Source organism: Pseudorasbora parva, chromosome 3, assembly GCF_024679245.1.
Source record: "Pseudorasbora parva isolate DD20220531a chromosome 3, ASM2467924v1, whole genome shotgun sequence".
NCBI classification, from domain to species: Eukaryota; Metazoa; Chordata; class Actinopteri; order Cypriniformes; family Gobionidae; genus Pseudorasbora; species Pseudorasbora parva.
The window spans coordinates 6,018,012-6,043,956 of NC_090174.1; the positions used below are offsets into that span (position 1 = coordinate 6,018,012).

At 40.5% G+C, this 25,945-nt stretch overlaps 1 protein-coding gene across 4 annotated transcripts in view; it reads right to left on the reverse strand.

Moving 5' to 3' along the window:
- LOC137070480 (voltage-gated potassium channel subunit beta-3) overlaps positions 1-25,945 on the reverse strand; it is an 86,698-nt gene that overhangs the window by 43,083 nt on the left and 17,670 nt on the right. For 2 of the 4 annotated variants that reach the window (XM_067437670.1, XM_067437668.1), the window contains exon 1: positions 18,114-19,429. The exons of the other annotated variants lie outside the window; for them this stretch is intronic. In XM_067437670.1, coding sequence (XP_067293771.1) covers positions 18,114-18,352 — 239 coding nt within the window. In that variant the 5' untranslated portion in view covers positions 18,353-19,429. Of the gene's footprint in view, positions 1-18,113; positions 19,430-25,945 lie in introns of those variants that run through there. 4 annotated transcript variants of the gene reach the window in all.

A 25,945-nucleotide genomic window follows, 5' to 3' on the forward strand; every position in this document is an offset into this window, starting at 1 on the left:
TGCATGCACAAGATAAGTTTTGTAAAGGATAATTTTTGACACGTTTCTGATATGTTTTTTTTTATTTTTTTATGCGTTTTCACAATTTTGCCAGCGAGGACGATGATGAGCTAAATGAAGATAAAGATGTGTTCTGGCGTCTGGGGTGTTTATTGAACCAATCAGATAAGAGTAAATCGAGAGTCAGCAGCAGATCCTTTGAATGGCTACAGAAGAAGGTGGTCCCGCCTTCCTCCTCGCGCTTGCAAAACTCACTGCGTGAGAGAATCGTGCCAAAACTGTAAGAGCAGCTAAAAGAAAGACAAAACTGTACAAATCAGTTCATTTCGGTAACTTGTTTTGCACAACAATTCATTTAGACATTTGCAACAGTTTCTCTTTTTACACAACGGTTGATTTTACATGGTCAATCAGTTTTGCAGTTCCTGACTCTGTTGTTTTCACATGCTCCATGTTCACAGGCGTGCACTGATTTTGGAGTCTTTAAACGCCTCAGATGTAAAGTTATTCACTGTCAAAGTGACCCAAAAATGAATGGGAGTCAATGGGATGCTAACAGCAGATGATGGCTTGGTTAGCAATGGCCGCCCCTATGGGTGGAACGCTTTCCGAGTGCTAGATTACCCCCTTGATCACAATGAAGACGCTAAAGGTGCCCACTAGGCGTCACTATACGGGTACGCAATTGATTTTAAAGAGAAACCTTTGGCATCATACACAGACGCGTTGGGCATTAGAATGTTATCGCCATGACATGTTGGAGTGTGATTCTCAATTTAATCAGCCAGCATGATTGTATATATATTTATTTACACTATTTTGACAAGTTTGAACATGCAACCCATCCCATCACTACACCTAACAATTTGTGTATTATATGATATAAAACCTAGGATATTACAGGCAGACACGACTGCATCCACAGTTTATTCAAAAAGTTTCCAAGTGTCTCTAGGTCCCTAATAAGATTGTAATCGGCAACCTCCCGCAGTTTCTCTTGAAGCCAATACGAAAGTGACTGGCCACCAAGGACAGGCTCCAGAAGGGAGCAAAATCTCATTGAGCCCCATGTTAAAATTCCCAACTTTACAGGAGAAAAAAAACATGTTTACAGCCTGGTACATAATTGTGGTTTTGGTCTACACGCCTAATTTTGCCCTTCATGACAACTGAGGGGGGTGATTTTTTTTATAATTTATTATTCGTTTAAATTCGTTTACATTATATAAAGCCCCAAAGGTTTGCATAATTAAGGGCATGGCCACTTTGACTGACAGGTGGATAGGGCGGATAGCCATTTATCCGCTGTCTGTTAGTCATCGAGTCACCTTTGCTCCCCCCACGCTCCGCCTCTTTGGCCATTTTCTGTTATCCGGATGTGATGCGCGATGATGCGTTGCCAGCTCGTCTCTCTACTTTGCAATTTAAAACTGCACTTCAGGGTGACGTCACGGACACTACGTCCATTTTTTTTTTTACAGTCTATGGTTAAAACCCACAGAGGGAGCGGCCAGGATAGTGTAAGTCATGTCAGGTGAATAAAATCCCTTATGTGATCCTCAAGGGGATGTTCCCCCTGATCCTGGAGAAGGGGGCGGACAACTGGTATAGTCCATAGTCCTTTTAAGGGTGCTTTCACACCTGCCTCATTTGGTTCGGTTGAATCGTACTAGAGTTCGTTTCCCTTTTTGATGTGGTTCGTTTGGTCAGGTGTGTAAGCAGCAATCGCACTCGGGTGCGCACCAAAAGCGGACCAAACAAGCGTACCGAGACCTCCTTGAAGAGGTGGTCTCGGTGCGCTTTCAAACAAACTCTGGAGTGGTTCGTTTGTGGTGAGAACATGATTCGACCTTAAACAGAACCAGCTGCAAAAGTAGGCCTACTGATCCTTTTTGGACTAAACCAGCTGCCGTAGTCAGCTGTGCTGACATTATGTGCATGACATTACCTGATAGATCATTGGCAATATTTTCGGAAGATGAGCATGTTCATGCTCCCCTCCGCTTGAAGTGACGAGCGATGCACACAGTTTGCAGTGCATTAGAATGTTTTCAAGCCACATCCGCGCTGCATTATACTATAGAAATGTGTTGTTTGCATACTGTGGTAAATACACACAATGCAGTAGATTATGACCAGGAACAAAACCAGCCCTCTCCATAGTTGTGTAGTTTGCTGGCTTTTCCTCTTCTGTTAGAATTTTCCCACGCGTAAATTCTGACCAATCGAAAAGCAGTTTAAGAAATACGCCATGGCCAATGAGTGATGTGGATGTTGTCATGTGCCTGCATTTTGGTTTGTTTCAACTGGTTCGGACTAAAGCAATTAGTGTTGTGTGAAAAGGTTCCAAAAAAGCTGAAAAATGCAAAAATATATAATTGTTTGCACTTAGTTCAGACCAAATGAACCGAACAACAGATGTGAAAGCACCCTAAGTCTTTGTTTGAGGTCGGTTCTTCTGTCAGATGTGGTGGTAAGCACTCACAAAGAAGAAGATTAAAGTAGACAGTGTTTATGATAATCTGAAACACTCAGGAGAACATAGCAATCCACACAAATCATAAACGGGAACCGACAACGGACTGAACTGGGAGTATAAATACAAGGTAAATATAATGAGAGACAGGTGCAAATCATAAGTAAACATAGAGGACATAATCAGTAGCCACTGAAACGGACACTAAATAAAAGGAACTGAAGATTACAATAATAAGTAGCTACTAAAACTGTATATCTTGTTTGTGTTCAGCGAAGAAATAAAGTAAATCAAGGTGAGTAAATGATGACAGAATGTATAATTTCTGTGTCAACAATCCTAATATAATTTAAAAAGAAAAATAGCCTGGCAAGAACTTCTCATCGCACAAAAAAGGTTCAAACGAAGTTAACTGTAACTGTAGCTGCAGAAAAAATAACCCTGCATCGGAAGAAGTAGTACTTATGTGACATGCCGGATCAATCCATGTCCCGTAATGCATTTTAAGAAATGGTCCATTCGCTGGAACTCCTCAGCCTTAAAGATTTGATCTAGGCATCTTTATAGCAACATGAGTTTCTCCAAAGTTGACAGCATAAAGCAGCTATTCGCTTGGCTAACTTAAAAGCGGCAGACAGTGCTGTTGCTGGGGCAGTGATAACTGTGATGCAATGTCTAAAGCAACAGCAGACATAGAGGAATATGTGTAGCCATGTAGGACAGGAATGAGACTGAATGATGTCTCATCACATTATACGGGGAAAAAATCTGACGCAGTTAAATATGAATCATCATATGCCTGCGAGATGAACTTGATAAAATTAATTTGCTTAATGTGATCAAACAGATCGGTTTCATTAACATGACTGTTAACACCCAGGAGCTAGAATGAAAACACTAAAACCCAAATAAAAATGTGTAAAGTCCAGTCAGAGTTGCAGTACTGGTTTGTGGTGCACTCTGGAGGTTTTGGTCTTGGGCTAAAGTCGTGGTCTAGTTCTGAGCCTCTTGGTCTGTGTCTCACTCATCCCTGGATCTGGTTTTGACCCCATCCCTTCTATAGACACACACATACAGGGAACTGAACAAATAAAATTTACCCTGTTCCAACTCATGAAAAAGAAGAGTCTTTTTTGTATTGAATGTGCACTTGGTGTCTACTTCAAATATTAAAGTCTTCCTGTGGTGAAAATCAAGTTTGTAATGCTGTTTATACGTCTATGTGGTGTTTTTAAACTCCAAGGACCCTGTACAGGGTCGGGAATGTCATCGTCATGTATATACTTTCCATTTTAAATGTCTGTGGAGGAGCTATGATGTCATGTGTGGAAAGCTTTCACCATTGAAAGCTTATAGTCTCTTCTTTCTGGAGATATGCATCACTTTAGCATTTGTTTTACACAAAGTAATGTATTTACACTAAATTACGGTGATGTCATTTCCGCCTGGATTTGGCAGGGTCAGGGGAGTGGGGGGTCATCCCTTCAGACCCATTTGAGTAAATCTGGCATACAACATGATACAGACAAACTTCTTTTTTCCACTATTTTCTGTAATTTAGTGGAAATAGTCCAAACTGTCTGCAGGTTCCTAGAGCACACAGGGTCTGAGCTACACACTTTCAAAAATGAATTTATGGGGGCAGAGGTGTAGTGGTAAAAAAAGAGGTGGGTAAACTATAAATTCTGGGTGACCGCATCGTGGTCACGGTAAGGTGGGCCACTGCCTACCAGTGTATGCGGCCCGATCACACGGCAATGCGTACTAATTTTACGAGGTGGCTAAATGTCTCGTTTTGTCCACAACTCAGTTTACTGTCACATATGAGAGAACACACTAGAACATATTCACAAGCTGGAATCAACGAATTTTACTTTTTTTTTGATTATCAAAATAGTTGTCGATTACAGTTTTTGCCAATTGCTAATGAGGCAGGTGCAGGTGCATGAATTTGGTGCCACATATTTTAATTTAAAGAAAACTCAGTTTCTGTAATTAACAGAAGAAAGACAATATAAGCTGCACTGTAGTTTCCACAAGTGTAATGGCTGCCTACATTAACAGACAATTTTGCTAAACTAAAAAAACAATAAAACCAAGAAGAGTGAGAGCTTTGTGTTGATGATGACAGCAGGGCCGTGCACAGGGGGGTGGCCCGGTGGCTAGAGCCACTGCCCCTTTGCCCTCATCGGCTAAGGTGCCCCTCTTGCCCTCTTCCCTCCCTCACCTTCAGAGGATTCCCATAAAAGCATTCTGTTCCGCTTAAAGTCCACTAATTCCGCTAATCCGTTCCGTGTTTTCCTGCTCGCTCCGCAGCACCGCTCAAAGTCTGCGGCGGTGTCCGCTCTCTGTGGAGACGGCAGTTAAAGAATGTCGAAGAATATTACAAACTACAATCCACATACAGACAGTGGTTGATCCGCGAATTAGTAGCTAGTTTGTTTCAACAGTGCAAACATGGATTCAAAGCTCCAGCATGCCAGCGGGTAAATCGCCATACTGAATATTGCTGACAGTTTGTCACTCTTTAACTCCTGTAAAATAGATTTCCGATTATAATCAATTTTACGAGTTAATACTAGTATCTATAACATGTCATACTTATGATATTTTATTTAAACCATATTAATCGTATACACAATTTTAAAAAAGGTAATAAAGACTATTATAAATATAAATAAGTTGTATCAGGGTACAAGCACACCCTAAGAAAAATGTGCTCATTTTTCAAAAACGTTAATGCTTTCAAAAAATCTCTAGCAATGTTTGCAGTATTTTCTGTTTATTTTGATTAATAAAATAATCAACCATTGTTCAGTAAATATTAAAATGTTAATATAAAAATATTTTTGAAATACCAAAACTAATTTTTAAGTAAATAATCTGAAAACACTGAGATCCCATAATAATTTAATAAAGTTTTATCGTTGTAACAACTAAATATATTTGTATTACATGATTATTATCATATTTTTATTATAAATAGGATGTTACTTCTAAGATGGACACCCAACTTAAGATATTTACCAGCTGAATCTAACCATGTCATGTCAACAAATGGAAGTCAGTCAGCTGTTTATCATCATGTTAAATATGCCTTTTACCCCAAATACCATAAACAATACCTTATACTCAAAATATATTCAATAATTTTAGTGATTCTCATTTGCTACTTAAATCTCCAACAAAAATGTAAAATAGAAAAGAGATCAAATTAGCCTAGAATCATTTTTTTGGAAGAATAATTAGAACAACATAAATGTAATTAGCTCTAAAGCCTAACAAATGTATTTACAGTATGATTGTAAAAGGTTTGTTATTCATTCTATACATTAAGATGATACTCAATCCCCTTAATGCCCCTTTTTTGGTTTGGGCCACTGCCCCTCAAAATGTCTGTGCACGGCCCTGGATGACAGGGTGCAGACAGCGATCGCTTGCGATTGCATTTAGAATGTAAACTTTTGATGAATTTATGAGAAATCTACAGACGCAAACAGGAAGTAAAACTCCCATTGATTTTTCTCCATAAGGATTTAGATTATCAGCCATAATGTCTAAAACATCTGAGGTAGACTGACCACGAGTTGTGAAACGAAAGTTTCTGCTTCTGTAGCTTGAGGTCTGTAAGAAAAACTACACTACCCACAGTCCTAAGCTTAACAGCGACGCCTATGATAATGAGCGATGACAATTACTAGCTAGCTGACTAGCAAAGGGAGCTTGTTGTCACAAACTTTCAGTGGTTTAAATACCAGAGAATGCATATAATTACATCCAGTTATTTATCTGATAAAAATGTATCCTGAATTTTACTTGTATGCCTACATTGGCTAATGGGAAAAGGAAGAGATGACTTTTTGAGTCAGTGGCATGAATCTAACCGTGAACCAAATTAACCCCAAAAACAAAAAGTTTAGTAATGTTTTCCGAGCTCACTCACTTTGGGCTTGTAGCCGAGCCCGTTTGCTAGCATTAGGAGGAGGGCTGCTGTCTTGACGGCGCTTAAAAAATTGCCGGATATCCATTTTTGAATCTTTGCGTGTGTTCATGAATGATTCGTTCATTTTGAACGAATCTTTAATATGACTCGGGACTACCAAGTTGTCCCAGTGATTCGTTCATTTTGTGTTGACCGTGCATGCGCATTACGCAACATATGGGTTCTGATTCTGAATCGACAGGTGAGATCCGAGTCTTTTGTTCTTCCTGTCAGTCCCATAGAGACAGAAAGAGAAAAGATTAGTTAATTTTGCTGAACGAGACTCAAAGATCCGAGTCAGTAAAATGATCCGAACTTCCCACTACTCACACTGACAGTTGCAGCGCAATATGAAAGACTTCATCTAACTGTACAACAAACAACCAATGAAAATGAACAATATGAAACTAAAATGACATAAGCTTAATTTAAAATGGCTTAGGAACTGTAGGCTATTTAGAGGTGGATAAACTCAATTTAGAGGTGGATAAACGCACTTTGGAGGTAGGTAAACGCTATTTCCGTACGTAAACGGCGTTTACGTCCGTTTAGCCTCCACTACATCCCTGTATGGGGGGAAAAATCAAAAAGCGCCTACTTTTTGGGGGGGTTATTACAGCTTAGATAACATATACTTACATGTTTATCACTTTTAGCAGTGTTTTATGTAACTTCAAAGGGTTTCCTGTAAAATGACACCACCATTTTGAACCTAGACCACTGTATGTGTGTATGGGAAGCTTTTCAATTTGGGATCTGGAAATACCAAAAAATGTCAGCAACATTGCTGAGGATTTTCTCCTTAAAACTGCAATGGAAAAAGACGCTAAAAGACGCACAAAATCCCATGTAACAAATCGCGTCACGATGGGGGCGGGCTTTAGCATATCATTAACTATTCTCTGAAGCAGAGTCTCAAGAGAAGCCGGGTTATCCCGCTATATTCTGAAAATCGGCATCATTAGAAACACTAGAACGTCAGTGGAGAAAGATCTGAAAACGAACAGTGAGTGGAGAATCGCATCCATCTCAGAACCAGATTGAGCTGGTCTGGGCTGATTAGTGCTGGGAGAAGCATAAGCATATTTGGTAACACTTTAGTATGGGGAACACATATTCACTATTAACTATGACTTTTGCCTCAATAAACTCCTAATTTACTGCTTATTAATAGTTAGTAAGGTAGTTTTTGTAGCATTTAAGTTTAAATGGCAGCGGCTGTGCTCAGCTCCACATCACTCGCTCCTGCTCTGCTTTACACTACAGTAACGTTAATAACCGCATCCATCAACATGATTTCTGCCCGAGTCCTATTTTCCACCGGCTGTGAGGTGAAGACCACATGTCCTAAGATGCTGTGCTCACACTTGGGGGCATCAAACTACGCATTTGTTTTGAATAGGCGACCTCTAGTGGACGGAAAGTTGCATAGTGCACCTTTAAGGGATGTAGAATAAGGTCATGCAGAATAAGGCATTAATATGTGCTTTATAAGTTCTAATAAACAGACAATATCCTAGTAATATGCATGCTAATAAGCAACTAGTTAATAGTTAATAACTGAACCTTAAAATAAAGTGTTACCATATATGTTTCTGTTGATATGAATAATCATGTAAATTTAGTAATATAGCGGGTGAATTATGTATATGATGTATGACAAACCGTTCTCACTCCCAAGGCGTCAAAATCCGAAGCATGGTCAAGTGCCAATGCTAAATGGACTGCATTTTATACAGCACTTTTAACAGACCCTATATGGCCATCCAAAGCGCTTCACGTTTTTGCCTCACATTCACCCATTCATACACCGACGGCGATGTCAGCCATGTAAGGCACCATCCAGCTCATCGGGAGCAGCTGGGGTTAGGTGTCTTGCTCAAGGACACCTCGACACTTGGTCAGGTGGAACCGGGGATTGAACCACCATCCTTTCGGTTTGTAGACAATCTACATGAACCACTGAGCCGCTGCCGCCCCACCAATCACAATAAAGACGCTAAAGGTGCCCACTAGACGTCACCATATCGTGCACGGTGGCTCTGGATGTTTCTACTCCAGACTCTGTCCACTGCTTCCGCAGGTCCCCCAAGGTCTGGAATCGGTCCTTCTCCACAATCTTCCTCAGGGTCCGGTCACCTCTGCTCGTGCAGCGTTTTTTGCCACACTTTTTCCTTCCCACAGACTTCCCACTGAGGTGCCTTGATACAGCACTCTGGGAACGGCCTATTCGTTCAGAAATTTCTTTCTGTGTCTTACCCTCTCGCTTGAGGGTGTCAATGATGGCCTTCTGGACCGCAGTCAGGTCGGCAGTCTTACCCATGATTGCGGTTTTGAGTAATGAACCAGGCTGGGAGTTTTTAAAAGCCTCAGGAATCTTTTGCAGGTGTTTAGAGTTAATTAGTTGATTCAGATGATTAGGTTAATAGCTCTTTTAGAGAACCTTTTCATGATATGCTAATTTTTTGAGATAGCAGTTTTGGGTTTTCATGAGCTGTATGCCAAAATCATCAGTATTAAAACAATAAAAGACCTGAAATATTTCAGTTGGTGTGCAATGAATCTAAAATATATGAAAGTTTAATTTTTATCATTATGTAAAATAATGAACTTTATCACAATATGCTAATTTTTTGAGAAGGACCTGTATATGCCGTTCTCCACTGATGTTCTAGTGTTTGTAAGGATGCTGATTTTCAGAAGCAGGCTGTCTGACTCTGAGGTGGCGAATGGGAACATGGTTTCTGTAACTTAAGCAACACATTATTAGCTGTTTGATAACACAGTTAAGCAAAAGGCTTATCATATTAATTACTGTTATGTGTCCAACTTTGTAGAGAGCGATACATAAAACGCACTACCTTTCTGGAGACGGGGCTCATTTGCATACTCATGATATGCGTATTCTAAATTAAGCAAGGGTTAAGGGTTACATTCAAGCTATTTTAAGGCATGAATCATTTTTTTCCCCAGGTAAAAACCTTTAGTGAGTTTTAAAGGATACAATTAGTTACTACAGGAAGACTTTAAAAGTATGTCAAAAAAAAAAAATTGTAATTGCAAATAATATATTAATGTTTTACATTAAAGTGCATTTTAAATCATTGTGTTTTTAATAATCTTTTGTCATGCTTTAAATAAGTACACATACTTTGGTGTGTGACTAACATACTAAAGCACATGCAAAGTACTTGATTATAATTTTAACTGTGTTAAACTAAGTTAATTTTTTATATTTTGAAATTGCAACTTCATAATTACAAATGTATAAACATACATACACACACACACACGCACGCATGCACACACACGCACGCACACACACACACGCACGCGCACATGCACACACACACACACTCACACTTTTCTATACAACTTTTAGTTTACCATATGCTTGTCAGTACATTCAAAACTTTATGCATATTTCAAATACAATAATAGAATAATACATTAATAATACAATTACATATACTTAAATATAAACAATAATCTAACATGGTTTGTGTATATTTTTCTGGCTAATTCAGAGAACTGGCTGTAAAACTGCTATGACAAGCAAAACTGCCATATTCACAGATGAAGTGTCGTCAGATGCGTATGTTTCTTAATGGCCTCCATCCCCCAGCACATGGAAATGAAATGGTATAACAACAATTACCATAATTATAGCAATTGTTATTCTGAATGCCATTAATGGTCTTACAAAGCAAGTATATTCTATTGTGTTGGTACTCGTGCCTTACATTTCGAAAACTGTGGGTGGAATTAAATGCATTTGTGGTGATGTTGTGAATAACATATTAACTTTACTAGAATAAAAACATATTAGGTGGTATGAATGCTCTGCCGTGAGAGTCTCTTAAACATGCTTTGGCATGAAAATAAAACAAGGTTACAGTGGTTTTGAGTCTATATTAACTACAAACTTAGATGACAGTTTGAGGAAAACTCCAGAAACACTATCTTCCTATTTTTATCCGCAAACTTCCACCCTCAAGCTAATAATCTCTGTCTTTTATACACACAATGGCACAGCTGCTGCTCAATAAAGATGACTCCAATAATAACACAAAGTTAACTAGATTAAAAAGTTTGTCAAGAGGCACTTTGATGTTGGCTTGAGAAAGGCTGGCTAAAGTTTTGAAGTAGTTTTAAAAGCTTGAAGTCTGAAATGCTAAGGCCATGCAGATAGATCGGCGACAAACAATGTGTTACTCCAAACATCTTAGCAACAGCATAGCAACACTCTGGCAATCATCTAGAATGATCTAGAGTAGTGGCAGTGAGTTTTGCACAGACAAGAGCCGCTCACATTTTCATCAGGAAATGTAAACAAACATCTATTTGGGTAATGGAGTTCTAGCTTAACTGTGTCTCTCTGTGTGTGTGTGTGTGTGTGTGTGTGTGTGTGTGTGTGTGTGTGTGTGTGTGTGTGTGTGTGTGTGTGTGTGTGTGTGTGTGTGTGTGTGTGTGTGTGTGTGTGTGTGTGTGTGTGTGTGTGAGCATGTGCGTGAGCGTGTGCGTGTTTGTGGCCCAGGAAATGGCCACAGTCTTTGTAGTGGTATAAAGTCAGGTCCACTTTGTTGCTTATTCTAGTCTTTGCTAAGTGTCTGTTCAATATGAAAAAAATGTAGCCAGACTTTGCTTTTAGGGCCAGGTAGATTAAAAAGACTCATGTGCAGTGGTAACTCATTTAATCTGAGGCTAAGATTAGGACAACACATAAAACGCACGCACGCACGCATCACACATACACACACGCACGCACGCACGCACGCACGCACGCACGCCACACACACACACACACACACACACACACACACACACACACACACACAGGTCTGGTTCACTCTTTGTGGAGACTCTCCATTAACGTAATGGTTTTTATACCGTACAAACTGTATATTCTATCCCCTTACACTTACCCTGCCCCTAAACCTACTCATCACACAAAACTTTCTGCATTTTTACATTTAAACATTTTACATTTAAAAAGTCAGTGTTCTGACTTGGTACTTGGACAAGAATTTTGCCATCTTTGAGGGGTCATTTTGTTCCCTAATGTAGTGTTTGCCTGGACCCCCCCCCCCCCCCCCCCCAAAAAAAAAAAGAATAAACACACACACAAAAATGTGTTCAAGTTAACGTGAAATTTTGATATACATTTCGGAACTGAATTTTATCCACCCAGAATTGATTGGATCATGTAAAGAGGGCATCCCACACCAGAATGAAAAAGATCTGAAGGCAGATTGTGAAGAATGACTGCCCCTCTGAAACAACATGGAAAGTAATTTCAACAGCAGAGCATGTGCATTTTGATCATGAATGATTATAAAGCAATTATTTTCTTCAGGATAACATGCGCTGATTATTCATGTGGAAGCTTGTTTGCTCCACGGATTAAAGAGATTAAAAATGGTAATTATTTGTGTGTATTATTTGTAGGTTAGGTGTATTCTGTGATGCAATTATACAGCACACACATGCACATATTTCAGAGTTGGACAATCCATGCCCTCCATTAAGTCTTTAAAGGTCATGTTTTACTGTCAGAGGGATGCTATTATTAGAACATCCAACTTTTTTGTCTTTTTTCTCAGAATTCCAGATTTATATCTCCCTTTATAACTCACAACTATGAGTTTATAGCTCACAATTTTGAGGAAAAAAGGTCAGAATTGCAAGACATAAACTCTTTTTTTCTCACAAGTAAAAGTTTATAAAGCTTTGGCTTTTTTTTCCTCATAATTTTGAGTTTATATCTCACAATTCTGGCTTTTAGATATATACTCAGAATTGCAAAGGCATAAAGTCAGAACTGTGAGATATAAACTCGCAATTTCAAAACAAAAAAGACATAATTGTGAGATAAAACGCCTTTTTTTTAATTATTCCTTGACAAAAGTTTCCATAGAATCCTGCACAGTCAGACCTTGAATGTGTATTAGGGTCAATTAGGATTCTATGTTGACTTTAATGGATCAATCTGCAATGCCCCATGTTCTAATAATAGCATCCCACTGACAGTAAAACATGACCTTTAAAGACTTAATGGACAGCATGGATCATCCAACTATGAAATATGTGCATGTGTGTGCTGTATAATTGCATTCCACACAATAGACCTAACCTACAAATAACACTTTAAATACAATGTTCTGCCATGAAACTCTAGATGATGCATACTGATCGGTCCTTAACTCAATCTGCTTGCAATCACATCATTCTCTAAAGGGCACAGCTGATTGGTTCCTGCTATATCAGTAGTCAATGAGCTCGCTGCTCAAACCAACCCAACTCAACCAAGGTTTCAAAGAACCTCCACCTTCCCCAGCTCCACCTGTATAGATCTGCTATGGATAATTCATGTATGATACAGTGCATCCGGAAAGTAATCTCAGCGCTTTCCTTTTTCCACATTTTGTTATGTTACAGCCTTATTCCAAAATTGATTAAATTAATTATTTAAAAACTAAGCAATTGGGGCAGAAGGACTTTATCCAAGAACCCGATGGTCCCTCTGACAGAGCTCCAGCTTTTCTCTGTGGAGAGAGGAGAACAACCATTTCTGCAGCTCTCCACTAATCAGGCCTGTATGATAGTGTGGAGATGTGGCAAGCCCCTCTTAAGTAAAAGGCACATGACAGCCCGCCTGGAGTTTGTCAAAAAGCACCTGAAGGACTCTTAGACCATGAGAAACAAAATGATCTGGTCTGATGAAACAAAGATTAAACTCTTTGTCCCCCATGGCAAGCATCATGTCTGGAGGAAACCAAGCACTGCTCATGACCTGGCCAATACCATCCCTACAGTGAAGCATGGTGGTGGCAGCATCATACTGTGGGGATGTTTTTCAGCGGTAGGAACTAAGAGAGACTAGTCATGATGGAGGGAAAGATAAATGCAGCAATGTACAGAGACATCCTTCATGAAAACCTGTTCCAGAGCGCTCTGGACCTCAGACTGGGACAAAGGTTCATCTTCCAACAGGACAACGGCCCTATAAGCACACAGCCAAGATAACAAAGGAGTGGCTACGGGACAACTCTGTGAATGTCTTTGAGTGGCCTAGCCTAGACTTGAACACGAATGAACATCTTTGGAGAGATCTGAAAATGGCTGTGCACTAATGCTCCCCATCCAAACTGATGGAGCTTGAGAGGTCCTGCAAAGAAGGGGAGAATGGAAGAAACTGCCCAAAAAAATGGATGTGCCAAGCTTGTAGCATCATACTCAAAAAGACTTCAGTCTATAACAAAATGTGGAAAAAGTGAAACGCTGTGAATACTTTCCATACACTCTCAGAAAAAAAGGTACAGTGCTGTCACTGGGGCGGTACCCTAAGGTACAAAAGTGAAAAGGTACATCTTTATACCTTACTAACCCCTAGATAGTACATATAAGTACCTTAAAAGGAACATATCAGTACTTAAGAGTGCATATTAGTACCTTAAAGGTACATATTGCTACCTTTTTGGTTTTATACCTTAGGATACCGCCCCAGTGACAGCAATGTACCTTTTTTTCTGACAGTGTATGTGAGGACTTTTGACCCTCACAATTATAGCCAAGGCTGTACACACACACACACACACACACACACACACACACACACACACACACACACACACACACACACACACACACACACACACACACACACACACACACATGTTGGTCTATGTGGTTTACAGGGACTCTCCATAGGCGTAATGGTTTTTATACTGTACAAACCGTATTTTCTATCCCCTTACACTGCCCCTACCCCTAAACCTACCCATCACAGGAAGCATTCTGCATTTTTACTTTCTTAAAAAACATCATTTAGTATGTTTTTAAGGCCATTTGAATTATGAGGACATTTGATATGTCCTCATAAACCACATTTATAGTGTAATACCAGAGTAATACCCATGTAGTTATACAAATTTGTGTCCTCATAAACCACATAAACAGGCTCACACACACACACACACACACACACACACACACACACACAAACACACACAGTTAAGCAGGAAATAACTCCATTACCCCACTAGATGTTTACATTTCCTGATGAAAATGTGAGCGGCTCTTGTCTGTGCAAAACTCACTGCCACTACTCTAGATCATTGTAGGTGACTGCCAGAGTGTTGCTATGCTGTTGCTAAGGTGTTTGGAGTAGCACATTGTTGTGCGGTAGCAGATTTCTGGATGTTTGCAAGAGCATTGATAGGTGGTTCCTGGATGGTTGATTAAAAATTAAAAGAGTAATTTTAATTGGTCAACAGTGAAAAAACGTTAATGTTTTAACATTACATTATATCTGTCATTTTACTTTAACATGCTATCGAATTTATAGGTTTTACAAATAAAAACTATGAATTACCATATAATTAGTGAAAAACAGTGAAAAGGACAGTCCCAGAAATTACTGCATGGCACGTCACATATCAATTCAGTGGGGCAAAAAAGTATTTATTCAGCCACCAATTGTGCAAGTTCTCCCACTTAAAAAGATGAGAGAGGCCTGTAATTTTAATCATAGGTAGTACACTTCAACTATGAGAGACAGAATGAGAAATAAAATCAAGAAATCTCATTGTCTGATTTTAAAAAATATATATTTTAAAATGATGGTGGAAAAAAAAGATTTCTGGCTCTCACAGACCTGTAACTTCTTCTGTAAGAGGCTCCTCTGTCCTTCACTTGTTACCTGTATTAATGACACATGTTTGAACTCGTTATCAGTATAAAAGACTCGTGTCCACAACCTTAAACAGTCAGACTCCAAACTCCACTATGGCCAAGACCAAAGAGCTGTCACAGGACACCAGAAACAAAATTGTAGACCTGTACCAGGCTGGGAAGACTGAATCTGCAATAGGTAAGCAGCCTGATGTGAAGAAATCAACTGTGGAAGCAATTATTAGAAAATGGAAGACATACAAGATCACTCATAATCTCCCTCGATCTGTGGCTCCACGCAAGATCTCAACCCGTGGGGTTAAAATGATCACAAGAACAGTGGGCAAAAATCCCAGAACCACACGGGGGGACCTAGTGAATGACCTGCAGAAAGCTGGGACCAAATTAACAAAGGCTACACACTATCAGTAAAACATGCCAGGGATTCAAATCCTGCAGTGCCAGATGTGTCCCCCTGTTTAAGCCAGTACATATCTCAGCCCGTCTGAAGTTTGTTAGAGAGCATTTGGATGATCCAGAAGATAATTGGGAGAATATCATATGGTCAGATGAAATCAAAATTGAACTTTTTGGTAAAAACTCAACTTGTCATGTTTAGAGGAGAAAGAATGCTGAGTTGCACCATACCTACTGTGAAGCACGGGGGTGGAAACATCATGCTTTGGGCTACCCTAGAAATCTAGATGCACCCTAGCAGCAGCAAATCTAATTTTCCGCGAGTGTCGTCTAGCAACTCTCAATATACTTCTGAGCTGTAAACGCCAAACTCTGGTCGGGCCAATCACATCGTGTATAGAGTCGGTGGGCGGGGCTTAACATAATGACTGCAGAGTTGCGCTTGCGTGCTTCTAGTAAAGACAGAAACTGGCGAATTGGCGGTCTTTCGAATCAGCTTTGACCGCGACTCTGGAAGACTTGGAGTTAAGCTTTTCTCTGAGAAAAGAACAAAGAATGGCACCGAAGTCATTCTTAAGAAGGGATGACAGTGTTTGGTGTTTTGCCGACCGGATACGGCAAAAATTTACTCTTTCAACGAGCTGCGCTACACCTTTGTTGCTCTGGTTGGTTGTTGTGCTATCCTATTGTGTGCAGAGGGAGTTTGAAAGACAACCGTTTATCCGCCCCTCAGATTGAGCCCTGTCAATGGTGAGTTTCCAGACCAAACCTCTTGATGTGGGTCTGGCTTGTCAGGCTAGCTTTGGGCTGTTTTTACTGCAAAGGGACCAGGACGACTGATCCGTGTTAAGGAAATAATGAATGGGGCCATGTATCATTTTGAGTAAAAATCTCCTTCCATCAGCAAGGGCATTGAAGATGAAACGTGGATGGGTATTTCAGCATGACAATGATCCCAAACAAACAGCTCAGGCAATGAAGGAGTGGCTTCGTAAGAAGCATTTCAAGGTCTTGGAGTGGCCTAGCCAATCTCCAGATCTCAACCCCATAGAACATTTTTGGAGAGAGTTGAAAAATCTGTCGCCCAGCGACAGCCCCAAAACATCACTACTCTAGAGGAGATCTGCATGGAGGAATGGGCCAAACTAACAGCAACAGTGTGTAAAAACCTTGTGGCGACTTACAGAAAATGTTTGACCTCTGTCATTGGCAACAAAGGGTATATAACAAATTATTGAGATTTGTTATTGACCAAATACATATTTTCCACCATAATTTGCAAATAAATTCTTTAAAAAATCAGACAATGTGATCTTCTTTCCCCCCCCCCCCCCCTCATTCTCATAGTCGAAGTGTTATGGTGAAAATTACAGGCCTCTCTCATCTTTTTAAGTGGGTGAACTTGCACAATTGGTGGCTGACTAAATACTTTTTTTGCCCCACTGAATATATATATTTTTAAATAGTTTTGTTATCAGTAATGCACATTGGGGTGTTTTGTGTTACATATTCTGTTATTTATTTAATGTTTTTTGCATTATTTTATTGTCATCTGTGTTACTAGTGTATTCTGTAATGTTCAAAAGCTCAAATATGCTGCGCAACATGAGAATGAACCTCACTGGCTCTTGAAAAAGCTCAAATGTGATGCGTAACACATGAATGATCCTCATTGGCTCTTGCAGAAGCTTAAACGTGCTGTGCAACACGAGAATGAACCTCATTGGTTCTTGAGGAAGCTTTTTGATTTCATCAAAAAGATCTTCATTTGTGTTTTGAAGATGAACTGAAGTCTTAAGGGTTTGGAATGACATGAGGGTGAGTAATTAAAGACATATCTAAACATTTTCAGTGAACTATCCCTATAAGGTAAGGGGCAGATTTTGGTAGTTTGGTAGATCGATATATAACGTTATATCAGTGAATGAATATACTGTTAAGAGTTGTAACACAGGCACCAATATGCAGTCCAATATAGCTGAAACATTGCCAGTTTTCTACAGCAAATTTCTGACAACAACAGCTGTTGTTTTGTTTTGGGGGTTATTTTCGGTAAATTGAACAGGATATTTTTACAGTACAGGACCATCCACTCTAAAACTCACCCGTTTTATCATCACCAGACACAATTCACAAGTCAGCATCTTCAAACTAATCAAACAAACCCGACTCATTAAACGTGCAACTTTTGGCAAGTTCTGTGTCTTTTGTAACAACTAACTGTGCTTATCATATGTAATTTATAATATACAATATATTTAAATGTACTCAACAACACTGGATGCATTAGATTAACTGGTCAGAAAATGTAAGCAAAGGATGTGATTCAATGCCTGGCTCCTTGACATCCAGTTTGCCATTCGTTCAACTCACCCACAACACAAGCATTCAAGTGAGCACAACCACACTCAGTATTAAAGCGACCATCAGCGGCCCCTTATGAATCTTTAAAGAAGCCATAAAACATCAGCCAGGGCAGAATAGGTTCCAGTCCCAGGCTGAGCTGCCACCCAACAGGTGGTGTCACACACACACAGATACACACGTCAGTTCCACCTGTCTCACCTGTATTTCATGCTACTGTGTCGACCAAAAGCCTCCTTCATGTGGGCGTGGCCTTGAGGCAGGGGCCGTGTTTTGACTGTGCTCTGAGGGGGGTAGCTGCCATTTCCCCCCTGTCCGCTCCCTCCTCCACCTCCTCCACTGCTGCTGCCCCCTGGTGGAGGGGCAGTTCTCAGGCCACACAGCCGGTCCTCGCTGCGGCTCTTCAGATTGTGCTCCGTACAAGCAAATGAGACCTGCATCCTGCTGTCTTTTTTACACACTTGCTGTGTGTTTGAGTTTATCAGACTGAATCACTTTTGAAGATGTTTGTGGTAGTCTCACAGACAGACAGACAGACAGACAGACAGACAGACAGACAGACAGACAGACAGACAGACGATAGATAGATAGATAGATAGATAGATAGATAGATAGATAGATAGATAGATAGATAGATAGATAGATAGATAGATAGATAGATAGATAGATAGATAGATGGATGCACAGGGCAAACCTGCACTCAAGTCAGGTCTTGCACCTGCTGGCACAAACAGCTGTTGCGCGTGAGGCGCGCGTCCAAACGCAACCCTAATGCGGTGGGGTGCGTGTTTATGTCGCCAGGCAAAAAGTCACGACTGGCTGCTGTCCAGGCCTTTAATGTGATGCTGCGTGAACAGTCTGTCTTTGCAGTCGCCCACTGCACTTCTCCAATACCCGGATCGACGCAACTTGAAGAGGCTCCTCTCCTTGTTGAGGCATTCCTCCGCAGAATCCGGGTGTCTCTCTGTGCGAGGCGGGGGACCTCCTCAAAATGCGGAACCACCCATCCACGCCGGGTGTCCACCGAGGATGCGCAACAGCCGGTGCCGCTTCACCTAATGACAGTACAGCTCAGCTACGCGGAGCTCGAACGCGACTGCAGAAATAGCTAGGCGCACGCGAGTGTTCACCCGTGGCTGGCCATCTCCTCGTCTACAGTCGAATGAACATAAAAACACGCATACCCGCACACGCAACCGCTATGTAGTGATGGTCACTATCTGACACACAACGCGCCCTCACGCGCTCGACACAAGGCAGCAAATGTCGCGCTGTTTTTCTGACGCGTAATTATTGCCATGGTGATCATCGAACGCGATCAAAAGAGAGTTTGACAGCTCCGCGGTGCCCATATTCCATCGTCAAATCTTAGACAGTAGCCGAAATGTCACATCATGAACGCGTTATAACAACGTCACAATGCTATCGATGGAGAAGTGAAGGGAGTTGTGCCTCCGTTCAGAGCGACAGAGCCATCAAACGCGATACTGCCAACTCAGAGCCCGATAAAACCCTCAGTGAACCTCCTCTCTCTCTCTCTCTCTCTCTCTCTCTCTCTCTCTCTCTCTCTCTCTCTCTCTCTCTCTCTCTCTCTCTCTCTCTCTCTCTCTCTCTCTCTTGCTCTGTCTCTCGGATTTCCATTGTGATTAATGTGTGAATTGAGCAGGACCACTGCGGAATAATCACGTTATTGTTTGGGTCACACACACACACACACACACACACACACACACACACACACACACACACACACACACACACACACACACACACACACACACACACACACACACACACCATACTTTATATTCTTCAGTTGCTTAAAAATACATAGACTGCATTTTTTTTAACAATAGTAAAATTATAGCCTATATGAAACAAACGTTCTAAATTAAGATTAGGTTATAAAACATAAAGAATACGTGAAGGGATACAAGTTTTTAAAATAAAAGTTTAAATATCTGTACTTTTCCCAATACAGGTAGGCTAAGTGAACTTATATATAATGCTACATTTGACTGATAACACTGAAAGCATTTATTAAATCTTTGCAATTGCATCAGTTGCATCAATTTCTTTTTTAAGATACATTGGCCAAATTTGATATAAAATAACATCTTGAGATGAAAACTGCAATACAATATAGATTATTTTCTTTATAAATGAATTTGATATATCAGTCCACACAAACCCCGCAGTACATTCAGTGAACAGAATATTATTGAATAAAGTAGGCTAGTTCCTCAAGTAAGACATGAGGTCATCACTTTTATCCTTAGAGAAAGCTCACAACATTCTGGACACAGCCATACTTCAAACACATAAGCCAAGAGAATGAGAGAGCAGGGAAAATATTAAAGTCACATTGAAACAGAAGGGATAGACCTTAAAGGGATAGTTCACCCAAACAGTTAGGTGTTCTTTCAGACAAATAAAATCTGAGTTATATTAAAGAGTAATAAAGGCCTTCTGAAGCAAATCGATGGGTTTGGGTAAGAAATATCTACATATTTAAAACTTTATAAAGTAAAATAGTTCACTTTCGACAGACCGATTTCTGTATTCAATTACGCAGAATATGTAACGCCTCTCGCAGTTCAAAACACTTACTCTCCGTCCGACGTCACGTCAGTTATGCTTTTTTGTAAGGTGAATAGATATTTTACTTTGTAATGTGTTAAATATGGATATTTGTCTTTTTTTTTTGCTTCAAATTACAATAACGCTTGGCTTAGCAAGGTCATTTTTTTTATATAACTCTGATTGTGTTCATCTGAAAGAACTGGAGGGTGTGTAAATCATGGGCTGATTTTTTATTTTTGGTGAACTGACCCTTTAATAGTGAAGGTTATTTCACAGAGTGTAACATGTTCCTGGATCAACATTTCAATCATCCGATGTTTGAGAGACACATTGTCAAGTTTAGGCTTACAACCAGGGTTATGTGCTTCTAAATCAATGTTATTCACATATCATTTCACTCTGATTTTAGGGATAATTTATGGGTAGGGTTTATAGGATTAGGACTACATTTTCAGACAGGAATGTTTCCAGGAAACATGTCCTACTTGGCGAAATCATGGTGACGTACATCTGAGTGTAAGGTATTATTGAAAAAAGAACAAATGTAGGGTGGTTGATTCGGTTCAGTTCCGTTCAGTGCATCAGTTGTTGATTGGACGTTGGGATGTGGGCGTGGCACTTAAAAATGCAGATGAGCATAAGCTTGATGATTGGAGAATTCCTGCATATATCTGTTGTTTTTGCTATGGTACTTTTGATTAAACATTACAAGTTTAAACATGCATGGTTGAATTGCTCACATTACGATCTATAACATGCTTTTAGAAAAGATACAGTGTGAATTTTCATTTCATAGCGACTTCAAGGTGGCATGATGATAAAAACCAGGGTAAAACATCACATAAACATGGGAACAATCACAATACTAGTTGAACCAAACTGCAAGAACCTCTCAGATGATCATAAACCAGAACAATGAGTGAATTGTATCCTTAACACAAATACGAATAATAGAAATGTGCTCTCGGTTCGCCTCATAATATGCTTAGCAATGCCAAGGGTGTTTTTTAGAGCCAGATGGTTGTGCTTCTGTTGCTGAGGATGTTGTAACATCTGCACTGAACCAGCTCTCTGATAGCAGACCACAGACAAGAGGTACAAACCTCAAAATGAAAAGCATCCTGAAGAATGCCTTATCCTGAATGAGTTGTTTAAGAGACATCCAAGTATTTCTGCATTCTGAGTCATGGGAGTTCTTTCTCAGCCGGCTGTTCAGATGGATCAACATTTGTACACTGTCATGCAGCTATAGCATGTTTTTTCAAAGCTGTAGTCAGTGCACACAGAGACTGCTGCCAGCCAATCAGAGCGTGGCAGTGCAGAGGAGGCAGCCAGTGACAGCGAAGCCGTGCTGTGTAGTGAACATGAGGGGAAAAGGAACAAATCTGCTCTCATCACAGAACATCTGCATGCAGATCCAGAGAGAGATGGGAGTGAGTCTGTCACTCAGTGCATGCGGTTTCTGACAATGCAAATGAATCGATTATGAATCCTCTTTTATTATTTGCTGGCAATAAACCTCTCTAACCAGGCCAGAATTGCAGGAACTGTCCATGGTTCTGAAATGCGCCAATAAAGCCGGATCAGCAAGAATTTGTAATTAGTCTGAAATTAAAAAATGAAAAGCAATTAATCCAAACTTAAAATCATTTTTTAGGGCTTTTTATTAATCAGACCCTTGCAGGACCCAAGGTTTCCCAGCAGAACATTGCCTAAAGCATCACACTGCCTCCGGCGGCTTGCCTTCTTCCCATAGAGCATCCTGGTGCCATGTGTTCCTCAGGTAAGCGTCACTTACACACCCGGCCATCCACGTGATGTAAAAGAAAAACGTGATTCATCAGACATGGCCACTCTCTTCCATTGCTCAATGGTCCAGTTCTGATGCTCACATGTCCACTGTCGGTAAGCATGGGCACCCTGACTGATCTGTTGCTATGCAGCCCCATACGCAACAAACTGTGTATTCTGACACCTTTCTAGCAGAATCAGCATTAACCTGGTCAACACAGGCCAGCCTTCGCTCCTCACGTGCATCAATGAGCCTTGGCCGCCCATGACCCTGTCGCCGGTTCACCACTGTTCCTTCCTTGAAACACTTTTAATAGATACTGACCACTGCAGACCGGGAACACCCCACAAGAGCTGCAGTTTTGGAGATACTCTGACCCAGTCATCTAGCATCACAATTTGGCTCTCGTCAAACTCGCTCTAATACCTACGCGTGCCCATTTTTTCTGTTTCACATCAACTTTGAGGATAAAATATTGACTTTCTGACAGGTGCTGTGATAAAGATAATCAGTGTTATTCACTTCACCAGTCATAATGTTATGCCTGATCGGTGTATAAATAATCAGATGATATATGATATGATATACTGTATATCTCCTGAATTGTCAGCATCATTACGGCAGTCTTCAGTGTCACATGATCCCACATGATCACATTGCTGCTCAAGAAACATTTCCTATTATTATTATTAATGTTGAAAACATTTGTGCTTTATATTTGTGTATTAGTGTGTCCTTTATTATTAATAAGGGATTATTAATTAGTAATGTTTATTTGATCATTTATTTGATCAAACACTGAATAAAAATATTGGGGGGGAAATGGGAGTGCATGTATGGAGAGAAAATTAAGCCTATTGTTATTAGCATAAAAAGATTTAAAAAAAAAAAGATGTTTGCATTATTTCATGGCAGGACATTTTCCCCCTTAATTCTATATTTATTTTTTGATAAATGAGCATCTCATTGTCAAATAATTTTGCTCAATGATGATTCTCTTAAATTTCTCAGTACTGAAAATGATCCTGCCTGGAGACAATTTTAATAAGCCTGTGTAACAAATAGTATCATCACTACTGTTTGTTTTAAATACTACATAATTGTAATAAGAAAGCAATTATTTCAATGTTTTACCGTGACAAGAATTGTGGAGACAAGAATGAAAGGTAACACTGTATTTTGATGGTCCACTTTAGTAATTAACTATAAGTAACTACATGGTCATTAGAGTATTAGTAGACTGTCTGCTTAATATCTGCTAATATTTTTATGCTCCCCAACAGACATAACCTTAACCTAACAGTCTACTAATACTCTAATAACTGCTAGTTGACATGTAGTTGACAAGTCACTTAGCTAATGTCTAAAGTGGACCATCGAAGTAAAGTGTAACCGACAATAATGAAATAGGCCTAATTTTCTTCATGCTAAATATTATTTCTTAATCTTTGACGCAATGACTATAGACGGTGGATAAATGGCTATCCACCTGTCACTCAAAGCAACCACGCCCTTAATTATGCAGAACTTAAAGTCTTTAAATAACGTAAACGAATGAGTTATAAAAAAAAATCATTCCCCCCCCCCCCCCTCACAGTTGTCATGAAGGTCAAACTTAGCCGTATAGACCAAAGACACAATTTGTACCAGGCTGTAAACATGTTTTTTTCTGCTGTAAAGTTGGGAATTTTAAAATTGGGCTCAATGAGATTCTGCTCCCTTCTGGAGCCTGCCTCTAGTGGCCAGTCGAGGAATTGCAGTTTACATTTCTTCCGTATTGGCTACAAGAGAGATCGCGGGAGGTTGCCGCTTGGTCTAAACAGAGATGCCCAGACTTCCCTCTCCCTAGTACATTTCCTCCAGCTTTTCCAGGGGAACACCGAGGCATTCCCAGGCCAGCCAGGAGACATCAACTCTCTGGCGTGTCCTAGGTCTTCCCCCGGGGTCTCCTCCGGTGGGACGTACCTGTAACACCTCCCTGGGAAGCGTAGCCTGGTTAAAATCAGACCATTCTCAGTAGTAACTAAGTTATGGTCTGGCAAAGCTTCATAGACAAATCATTTCCAAAGGGCGTCACCAACGGACGATGACGTATGCAGAGCGACGGAGAAACATCTGAGACGGCAATTCTCTGTTTGTGATTTGGAGGAAGATGTTGCAATGGCTTCTGACGACTTGTTGTTCGTTGTTGTAAAATAACATCAACATCCTCCATCGAAACTTGTGCAAAATGTAAAAAACCTAATAGCATTTCAGACTCACTGAGACATCTCGGATTGACGGTCGAACAGAAAACATCGAGCTCTGATCGCATTTGCCCCGGTGTAAGGCATTTGTATTGTGATTAGAACGCAATTCCCAATATTTTGAAAATAAAATCAATTTCAATTAAAAAGAGTCTGTGGAAAATTGTGTCTCACAAACTTTATTCAATATCAGCCATTTCAGATGTGCTGGAACATTTGAGCATCAGACTTGAGCATAGTTACTCTAGTTATTTATTTACAAGTATTTAGATTTTTTTACAGGATTACCAGATCTATTGTGAGGAAATAATCACAGAAAGGCCAGATCCACTAGCACATGATCACACTCCCCGTCCTACTCATCAAAGTAGCCGGTGTAATCCATATCTGGTAGCCGAGTGTTGTTCTTTGCTCCGGTTTTAACGAAAAGGAAAAGTTTTAATAGCTTAAAACCGATGCGATAGCTGATTAGAACGAGTGATATTCCCCAGCGGCATCCTGCTTCACCGTCGCCATCATCGAGTAAAGCCCACCCCAACGTTTCTGATTCGTGCCGCAATTTCGACAGATCAGAAATGGGTTTCAATGAGCTCTTTGCCAGACTACTTGCTTAGCAAATCTAAATTTTCCGGAAGTTGTTTGGGTTTTCCCAGGCTATTGGAAGCATCCAGAAGGCATTCCGAAATAGATACCCGAGCCGCCTCAGCTGGTTCCTCTGGATGTGGAGGAGCAACAACTCTACTCTGAGCTCCTCCCGAGTGGCCGAGCTTCTCACCTTATCTCTAAGGGATCTCACCTTATCTTACCTTATCCACCCTGCGGAGAAAGCTTATTTTGGCCGTCTGTATCCAGGATCTTGCCCTTTCAATCATGACCCACAGATATCATGACCATGGGTGAGAATAGGAACGTAGATCGACTGGTAAATCGAGAGCTTCGCATTACATCTCAGCTTCTACTTCACCAAGACAGATCGGTACATCGACCTCATTACTGCAGAAGCTGCACCGATCCGTCTGTCGATCTCCCGTTATATCCTTCCCTCACTCATAAACAAGACCCCAAGATACTTGAACCCCTCCACTTGAGGCAGGAACTTTCCACCAGCCTGAAGCGGGCAAGCCTCCCTTTTCCGACTGAGAACCATGGCCTCGGATTTAGAGGAGCTGATTCTCATCCCAGCTGCTTCACACTCGGCTGCAAACCACCCCAGTGCATGCTGAAGGTCCTGAAAGCTTGAGGACGCCAACATCATCCGTGATCCCCAAACCGGACACTCTCTGGTCCTTGGCTGTGCCTAGAAATTCTGTCCATACAAATTATGACCAGATCCGGTGACAAAGGGCAGCCCTGCCGGAGTCCAACATGCACTGGGAACAAGCCTGACTTACTACCTACAATGTGGCCCAAAC